Below are 10,333 nucleotides of genomic sequence, written 5' to 3'. Positions count from 1 at the left end.
ATATCTTTCAACTCTCTTTCTGTCTTTCTCCCCTCAGTTCTTGATGTAAATGTGTTTTGACAGAGATCCAGAGGGTCACTCTTTTCTTTCTGACAGAAAAATCCTGGCATTTACCTCTCTAACTTGCTCCGTCTGTCCTCTCCCTGCCTCTCCATTTTGTCCACTACCCAGCCTCTGTGCTGATCCACTGATACTGCCGCTGCCTATGAAGAACAGGAAATGAAACTCTTTCTTTCCCTGCGATCTGTCGCTCCCAGCCTTTATCACACAGAAACATTGATTCCCAGCAATGGCTGTCTCTCACTCTCCTAATGAACTCATTTTGCACGAACGGAGAATACCATCTTATCTCTGCAGTGTGTTTTTTTTTCTCTCTGACACACTCTCTCTTTCTCTATTTAATCCTTTGTTTGCTTCACCTGATTTCTTAGTTCATATAATAGTTGCCAAGATACGCAGACAGGTCCTTGATCTGTTGTCTTCTCATTACAGGTGAGGAGATGAGAAAGAGACAGAGTGAAATTATCTACAATAGTAACTCTCATATGCATTTGCCATTATGCATGTATAAAAGTGTGTGTTCAATATGGTTCTGTGTCATGTGAAATGACCACCTCAACCCAAGAGAGCATTGGAAAACAGAAACACTGCATGATGCAGAGTGAGTAGATAGATTTATGCTTTTAGGGATTTTAGCATCTATCGTTGTATCTTTCTTGGCTAAAGCGAGCCTGCTGTGGCTCAAATCGACTGATGAACGACATCCACATGACTTTTTCTCACTTTGAATACTCTGTGAACATGTTGGGGATCAGCAGGGTATGAAAGATAAGGGGTCAAGAAGGATCATTTAAAAGCCTCTGAAACTGAATGAAGAGGTGATTACTGTGATAAATACAGCACTGAAAAGAAAGTGGCAGAAAGGATTCATTATTATCACATTAGTGCCATCACTTTGAACATACTGTAATGGGACCATGGTTTTGAATGTCTTAGACAATAAAAGGGTGACTACGCATTAAAGATTTCATACTTCACCGCAGGCGTTAGTTTTCATTTTGTAAAATGCGATTAAAAAACAGAGCATTGTCAACAATATTGCTAACATTTGTGCTTTTGTTGCTTGGATGATTTCAAATATCTGTCTTGAGAACTGGGTAAGGGTTAGGGGGTTTAGACTAACCCTAAATTGGTTGCAACTACTAAAGAACTAAAACAAAAATATACCACCTGTTAAAATGAGCATTTAACAATTAGTCTGAGAATGTAATTGTCTACAATGCTAACAAGTAAAGGTTGGTTATTAAAGTGACAAAGTGTTTAATTTTTAACCCCTAACCCCATATTCACCCATAATATCTCAGAGTGTCTAAAGGACCCTGAACCTTAAAACTATGTGAATACTTCTCCTCAACTATGATTTATTAAAGGGGACCTATCATGCAAAATGCACTTTTGTACGTCTTTTATACATGTGTCCCCAGTGTTCCAGGGAACTCACCAAGTGTCAGAAAACACAACCCTCTCTATTTTCCTCCATACCCAAATCTCTAAAAATATTTTCATATTTGAACACTGTCCTGACGTCAGGACGGTGGCGCTACGGCTATTGGGCCAACTCCACCAATCAGGAGGAGACAGCCACGGCCATTGCCGTTCGAAAGTGCTGGAGACGCTGTAGTACATATGCCAGGCCTGTAGGTGGTGCTGTTCTCACTGAATCAGCCCTTGCAAAAACAGAGCTAAAAAAGTGCAAATTGAGCGAAATGAGGCATGGCTAAAATGCATGATCTGTTTGGTATTTTGAAAAAAAAAAAGTATAAATATGCCTTATATAGGTATAGTCCTACACTATATTATTCAAATATAGCATGATAGGTCCACTTTAAAAAAGCTTCCTATTTGCCATATAAAACCCCTTTTTTGCTGAAGCTGTAAAAGCATCAAAGAGCCCCATGTGTAACATATACGATTTAAATACAATCAAAAATAAATAACATTTAAACATCTAATGGGTTATAAAGACCAGTATTTGATTATTGCATCTGCCTTTGAGAGCATTTAAAGATCTGTTCTCCAGTGTAGGCTGATCTGTAATGGGGTCACATCCCCCCCTGTTGGTTTGAAGCAGTATCATGTCATTAGAATCAGAGCAGTCTGTGTTGACCAAAGATGACCACTGGGGGGACTGGAGGTCTACACAGAGAGGAGAGAGAGGGGCTCAGGGCGTGGACTGAAATTCAAGGGGGTGGGGGATTAAAGCTATGACATCATCATTTATAGACATGCATCTGGTGTTTGTGGTAAAACAAGACTGATGTGAGGGGGAAATGTGTTGAGTTGATGTATAACTGAATAGTGAAGCATGTGAGAGAATCATTAACAAACCTATTTTTGCTTCATTGTGCATTTATTTGAACATGACCAATTTGTAACTGTGACCTATATAGGAAACCAATGTCACATATCTATTGCTTATTATTTTAGTCTCCACACACAATAACCTATCTAATAACGTTTTTAAGAAGGCCCAGATTTAACCAAAAGTGAAGGGCTAGGCTTTTTCCTTTGTCTCACCGTTTAATATATAATTTGAATGTAACAAAAACAAAAACAATCATGAAATGAGTAGCTAGCTAGCCTTATCTTCTGTATGTCTTTTGGTGGCATCTACAGTTATATTCTTCACTAGTGCAAACTGATGTTAGCGCTGCTTGGGTCAATAGGGTAGTTACGTTGATAAACAGCAATAGCTTTTTTATAGAAAGAAAGGATCTATTTTTGTTCCTTTTTTTAATTGGCTTGATCTAGCCCACATACTGCCAATTAAATAGGCCTGCTCTATCTAATATGTACACAACCATTTAATCAACCTTTCTAAATCACACACACTCACTCACACACACACTCACGGGTGTGTGGCTGTGATCTCTGGTGGATAGCAGAGCTTTAATTACAAGGAGGATTGTCTTAATTCCCACTGTCTCTGTCTTGACACTAAATCCCTGAAGTATCATCCTCTACGACTCTAATCCTAATCTTGTTTGCTCCTACACACGCTTACTTTCACAGTCTCTTCCTGCCTGTCGTGGTTACCTGTGTACAGAGGATCTATTTTTTCTCTCTTCCTCTTCCACCCTCTCTGTGACTCTCTCTTCAGCGGCTCTTTTATCATCCACCTTGTTCTTATAAATGTGGTTTGGAAATGTTGTTATCGACCATGAAGGCCGCCATATGAGCTCTATCCTGCTGACATGTCGTCCACACTGAGACAAATACACAGTTTGTTTCCGCTTTAGTCGAGCCGGGGTATGACCCTTTCATTCGAAAAAACAAATAGAGGTAGATTAATATGCACAGCTGGTCGCTCACATACATACAGCATGGCCTCATCAGCTTCACCCAAACTGTATGAATGGATAAGGAGGAGGGGGATGTGGTCATCAATCATCCTGTCACTCTTTTATTTGCAATCGTTTATATCATGTGCTTTCTGTATTTGTTTTTGTGTCTTATCAGGCTGTCCTCACTCCATCTCACACCCTTACATCCTTTCCACGTTCAAGTGCAATGCAATTACTGCTTTTTATTCTCTACACCACCTGTACCTCCTAATCAGATTTATTTTGTCTCTCATTTTCTTTTTTAACACAAGCTTATTAGATGATCAATAAAAAGGAAAGTAAGGGAAACGATGGAGGAGGGGAAAGAACCAGAAGGAGAAGGAGGCAATGACCCAGATAATGCAATGAAGGGAATCAAAATGAGCCTCCCAGACCTCAGCTTCACACCCCATCCTCACCTTCCTCTCTGTGCCCAACACTCTCACCAATATTTCCTCTACTAATTAAATGCAGCCAGTGACCATGAAGAGTCAGGGGAGAGGTATTTGCTGTCTTTCCAATAACACTCTAAATCAAGATTTTCAAGGTTCCTAGAGAGATGGGCTTCGTTGAGGTGCTGTAGCTATATCTCCTTCAATCGTTCACCTCATCAACCTTTTTTGACTTTCACAATCATGCTCCACACACACCTCCCCCTGCCTTCACAGTTCACACCCCGACCCCCACATATCATCTCCCAAGAGGGGTGGGTAACAGAAAAACAAGGAGCACGGAGATGTGAGGTCAGGTCCTCTCCTGCGCCATTCCCTGGATAAAACCTCCAGGGTATACAGAAATAAACACTCTAATACATTATTCATGGTGCTATATGGTCAGCTATCTAATACAACACACACACACACACACACACACACACACACACACACACACACACACACACACACACACACACACACACACACACACACACACACACACACACACACACACACACACACACACACACACACTGTTTTGATCTGTATTTTGTCAGTTTAACTGATAACTTTGCATGAATGGGAGTGCCAGCAAACACGTTTGACAGCTGGTCCCCATTGCGCGTGCGCGAAAGAAACGGCAAGGCAGCCTTTAGTGTGAAGCTAAACCAAAGAGTTACTGCTACAGGATGTATCTGTCGAAATAAAAGCGTTGAATTGTCCACTTTAAAGGACACATAGGTCATTGACTTGATGCCTGGAAATTGAACAACATAAAATAATACCAAAGATTTAGAATTACAAACGCCATGATACAGAAACACTTGAAAGGAAATCGGAAAATTATAATCTAAAAGAGGCTCTCTCCTGTGTCCAGGGGGACACTTAAATCCAGTTGAGTTATAATTCCTAATAACTCTAAACACAAAGTAACCTACTACATGCATTTATTTGTGCAATAGATGTATTTGTATCTGTGCTATTCAGCAAAAAAAGAAAACTGCCAATTTTTGCATTGGAAAATAAATTGTAATGATTCTCACTTGTTTCACGGATGATTAAAAAAGGAATTAAGAAAGATAATTCATGCAAAGTCCTTCTATTTACATGTAATAATTTACAACTTTAAATGTATCAGTTTTTAAATGCCATTTTATAATGTGTTTCTCTCTTAAATGTATTTTATTTTAATTTGTAAAGCACTTTGAATTGCCTCGTGCTGAAAGGTGCTATAAATAAACTTGCCTTGCCTTGCCTTGCCTATAAAGGAGGGAAACTTTTCTTTCACTTTTTCAAATGTCTTACTTTCTCTGCTTCTGTACCATTTAAATACGTTTATATATAACGTCTACGGTCTATGGTAAATACATAGTGAAACATTAACCCTCAAAATAAGCACACACTTTTATTTTGAAAAATTACAGGAAATGTGTAACGACTGTGCTCAGCTTGACGCTAGAGGGGAAACTAGGCAACGAGCAGAGAAATAGCATCGGGGGCTCGGCATACTGTTAGTTCCTGCCCGAAATAATGTCTCGTATCCCGGTGTTTCTCTCTCCGAGGTGACTGAGGTCTGAGCAGCAGCAGCCGGCATGGCGCTGGTCACCGTGCAGCGGTCTCCCACACCGAGCACCACCTCCAGCAGCCCCTGTGTGTCGGTGAGTATCCGTGAACTGGTTTGACATTTCGGCTCAGTTTCGTCGGTCTGTCAGAGCAAGAAGACTGCTGCTCAGGGGAGTTTACTGTATGTACATGGGTGGCTAACTTAGCTCTTAGCTTCACACTGTAACCTAACAACCTCTCACAGTCCTGCAGGGGGACACAAGTTTGTCTTCCAAGTTATTTAGCTTGTATCAAGTTAAATACATTTGTGTCATACTAAAGGTGTCAAATTGTTGTAAACTAATTCAGCTAGGTAGCAGTTAGAGCTTGTTTGCTAACTCACTTCCTCCCAGGAAGTTATATCAGAGGAGCTACTAGACAAACAAGCTTGAATATGCATTAATCAGAATCAGAATCAGAATACCTTTATTCGTCCCACAGAGGGTACATTTGCATTTGTTACAGCAAGAAAAGAGCCAAAAATAGCTTAATATTAACCTAAAGTAATCATTGGGGTTTTTCTATTCTATGCTTATACACAAATATGCTGTCTTCTGTGCCTGAGTCCAAATAGCTAGTCATGCCAGTACCTAATCTTCAAATTGACTTCTATTATAACAAGTTAGGGGGGTGACAGTGCTGCCTGGAAAGCAGGTTAGTGAGACAGGCCTGTCAAACCCTGTTGGACGCAGTGGGACAGTCCTATTATCCCCTCTGACACTTTAGAGGCTTCCCACTTCAGGCTCTTGACACTGACCCAGGCAGGCTGATGGCGTGGCTGCCATAGATAAAATGCCATCACCCTGGAATATGATAAATTGGCCACATTGATATTTGCAGGGGCTGGTGTGAGGTCGTCTGTCAGATTTCCTTCCTAAAGGACACATCTCGTGGCAGAAGATCCTGACCTGTAGTTAACTCTACATGACAAGAGTTCAGCCCCATGTATCTTAATTTAACCTCCATGTTTTGCAGAGACTGACTTGTTTAAAGGCTGGTCTGACGGGGAATTACATGGGGCAGCCATGCAAATTATGGAGCATGGATTAGGGAAATCCCCAGCTGAGAGATGGTCAAAAAAAACATCATAACATATTTATAACAACAATTTAGAACCATGCTAGGCTGCAGGGTTTGGGACATTTCATAAAGCCTTAAGAAAAACAACATTTAGTATTTACATAACCTAAAAACATCACTAAGGCTGCAGCACATCATCACTTGATGGCATTACAGCATTTTATTCATATTACATTTCTGGCTTTTGGAGACATCTGGACACATTTTGACCAGTCTGAGAAATAGCACGTACATGAATCTTAATTTAAGCTGCATTTATAATGTCCCAGCAGAGAGGGTGTGTAGCTCTGAGGCAGTGAAAGGATCCCAGGCTGAGGTAAGCAGCTGCTTGTCATGAGACCCGTTCCTGATGGGAAGCAGCCATGTGAGCGCGCTTGTGAGACGTCTGATGCTGAGAGGTGGGATCGGGGGCTGGGACGGGGGCCGCAGAACAGAGCAGTGTGAGGAAGAAAGAGCTGGGAATGAGCTCCAAAAAGAAAGACGAATAATCATGAGAGGCACAGCTGGAAAGCCACTGCCACATCAGCATATCTGATTGCGAGAGGCTCTTCCTCCTAAACCTTTCATCAGGGCAAATTAAACACAGGTTTCATATCATTGACCTATCAATTAATCCAGCTAGCATTTAGCCTTCAGCACACCAGGGAAGAGCCCCCTGACAGTGGTAGGATAATCTGCCTAGCAGCACAACAAATCCCCCGTTCTTATTGGCTGTAGGACCACTCCCTACACATCTCTGCGGTGGTATGGTAACCATGGAGATCAGCCTGCATTATATCACAACTATAGCCAGGCTTATTATGGTGCTGTAGATTGTTATTATCCCATGTCTATTTTTATATAAAAATCTTTATTTTATTTGATCTTTAATTGCAAATTATTATGTTTATATGAATGCTTTTTTTAAATATATAATTGTATTTATTCTAAAATGGAGCAAATGTCTGAAAATCCTATTTCCCACAGGATAAATAAAGTATTTTGATTCTGTTATTTGTAGTGTACAGCCCTTTTTTCAGTTATTTTCAGTACGGTGCGTTTAAGTGCTTTGCAGTGGCATTCTACAGCTATCACATTTACCTGGACATCTGCTGAGCTAGGAAATCTGGGAGCAGCTGAGTCCATGCATGGACTCCTATTTCTCCTGTGTCACCATTTTTTGTATTGAGTGCTGGCTGTTAGGCTGCTGATGCAGAGGGCATCTTTCAGCCAGCTCTCCCTCCAGGGGGTCCTAATCACATCTGTGGCAGCGGACACAAAAAACTCCACCCTACCTCTTCGGGATTCTTCATCGCCTGACCTCTTCACCTATTCTTCCTCATCTATTTGTATCATCATCACTTATCTGCACCAGAATTAGAGACTGCGGTGTTGTTCAGTGTGTGTGTGTGTGTGTGTGTGTGTGTGTGTGTGTGTGTGTGTGTGTGTGTGTGTGTGTGTGTGTGTGTGTGTGTGTGTGTGTGTGTGTGTGTGTGTGTGTGTGTGTGTGTGTGTGTGTGTGTGTGTGTGTGTGTGTGTGTGTGTGTGTGTGTGTGTGTGTGTGTGTGTGTGTGTGTGTGTGTGTGTGTGTGTGTGTGTGTGTGTGTGTGTGTGTGTGTGTGTGTGTGTGTGTGTGTGTGTGTGTGTGTGTGTGTGTGTGTGTGCGTGCGTGTAGTAGCAAGGACTGACAGATTGAAGCCAAAGAGAAAGTTTGGTGAGGGATTACCGAAACAGGCTGGGATTAAAATTGTGTGCTTGTGTGTGCGTGTGTGTGTAGAGCTGTGCTGGTTGCAGTGGTGGGGGAGGATGATTGCATTTTTGTAAAAGAAAGACAGAGAGGGCTCGGACACTCGGCCTTATCTCTGGTCCCTGCTTGGAGCCTCAGTTAAAATGTCACGCTGGCTCTGCCTTTGTAACTGAAGTCACTGATGAAAGGCTTGATGTAGCCGCCAGCAATTCAACAGTCTTTAATGCAAGGTTAATTGAGTCTGACTCAGCGTTTGATGCAAATAGCCTCCAAAGTCTCTTCGGTCAACATGAAACAGTGTGTCCTTTCTGAAATGCCAGCTGCTTGTTACAGGACTGATATGAACTTTCTTTTTCTCATATGTTCTGTCTGTCTCCCTGCAGGAGTCGGGCAGCGGTGAAGATGACCGTCGCTCCCAGCCCAGGAGGTGAGACACTTCCTGCTTTGTCATACTCTGTCTCCAGTTTCCTGCAATAACTCTGTTTTTACACACTGTCATCCAATCGCATCACTGGAAACTGTGAATTGACACTCTGGCCACTAGGGGGAGACAGTGCATCAGATGTATAGGGTTCTCTAATCCAGGGGTTCCCACACACACACAAGGGGGGGGGGGCGCAACAGCGGTAATTAAAGTTTAAAAGTCTCAAAAATGCTACAACTATTGTCACAAACTGGATGAATGTGAAGTATTTTGTTAAAGGAGGATGAAAGCGTAATCAAGGAGCACTATTGGAGTGACTTTGATGGTTATTGGACTCAGGATTCATTAATTTGGATTCCCGCTGTATTGCCACGTGCTGAAAAGTTCTATATAAATAAAATTGCCTTGCCTTGCCTTGATGTATGAAGAAATTAAAGGACGGCGCAAATGGAAACAATTCACAAAGGGATTAAACTGTTCAAACATGCTCAAAGTAAACCGGATTTTGCCGATGTGTTTAATTATGTGGATACAAAAATCGTAAATAATCTACAAAATGGAGGAGACCGATCTGATCGGAGCAACTGTGACAAATAATCTGAAACCGGCATGGACAATGACTATGTTTTAAAAATGCGTTTATCCAGAAAAGCCTGGTTTGGACACTTTACGGGCAGAAGAAACATTTCTATTAAAGAAAGAATTATACATTTCTGTCATTTTATGACTATAATAGTTACTAACTTGAATTTTTATTCAAATTAATTAATCAATTATTTTGTATATGTTATTGTAATGTAGAGACAAGGCTTTTAGTGACAATCATGTATTGCGTTACAATGATATGTAAATAAAAAAATAAAAACCTGGGGGAGACACGCCCCCCGGTTGGGAACCACTGCTCTAATCAATAAAACCCCTTTCTGATACAGTTCTTAAAACATTTATGCTATAGTTGGATTGATTTGATACATTTGAGTAAAAATACACATTTTAACTCCAAAAGGCCTGAAACCTAAAAACGGTTTATTAATGCCAACAACATGAACATTCCTGTTTCCTGTCATACAAACAAAGGTTACAATATTCACATTGTCATGGTTTACCTTTTTTACTAGTAACCTCCGTCAGAAAAGACAATGTCTCAATACAACCAATACAGTTAATTTATGAACTTATTTATACAGTTTAGTGAATAGCACTTTGAAGTGGTTTGAGATTATTTAATGTCCTTTGACGATTGGGCCACTGACTGTTGTTGTGCCACTTGGAATATAAATGGCTTTTAAATCGTTTTTCGACTTTTCTTGAATAGTCTTTCATGCTGCAAACAAATGACATCTTTGTGTGTATTTTTTGTCAATATTTGTTCAGTCCATTGATGTCGCAGGCTTGGATTGATTTGCATGATTCTACCTGGTGGTTGTGGTAAAGTAAATGATTATCTTTTGATGTGCGTAGCTGTATCTTCATAAAAGAAGAGCACGTCAGCGCTGTTATTGTTCTTTTGTGTAGATCAGGTGGCTTCGTCATTGTGCTGCATCCTGAGCCAAGGCCCTCTCAAGAATTTGAATTCAATGCAGACTGCACACAGCTGAACACATCTGCTTTATGTTTGTGTGATCTACTTGTTGCCTTTACCCAGCTACTAATAAACATGAAAACACTCTGAGAAGCCTTA

At 40.9% G+C, this 10,333-nt stretch overlaps 1 protein-coding gene across 1 annotated transcript in view; it reads left to right on the top strand.

Annotated features, from left to right (window-relative positions):
- Nucleotides 1-5,289: 5,289 nt before the first annotated feature.
- The window catches only part of ssh2a (slingshot protein phosphatase 2a), a 31,496-nt gene continuing 26,452 nt past the window's right edge, over nucleotides 5,290-10,333 (top strand). The window contains exons 1-2 of the mRNA XM_034114644.1: nucleotides 5,290-5,478; nucleotides 8,612-8,655. Of these exons, the coding sequence (XP_033970535.1) occupies nucleotides 5,413-5,478; nucleotides 8,612-8,655 (110 nt within the window). The 5' untranslated portion in view covers nucleotides 5,290-5,412. The remainder of the gene's footprint in view (nucleotides 5,479-8,611; nucleotides 8,656-10,333) is intronic.

The sequence above is a fragment of the Trematomus bernacchii genome, unplaced genomic scaffold (genome assembly GCF_902827165.1).
Source record: "Trematomus bernacchii unplaced genomic scaffold, fTreBer1.1, whole genome shotgun sequence".
Classification (NCBI taxonomy): Eukaryota; Metazoa; Chordata; class Actinopteri; order Perciformes; family Nototheniidae; genus Trematomus; species Trematomus bernacchii.
The sequence above is the reverse complement of the archived record's forward strand: the minus strand, read 5'-3'. Positions and strand labels throughout refer to the sequence as shown.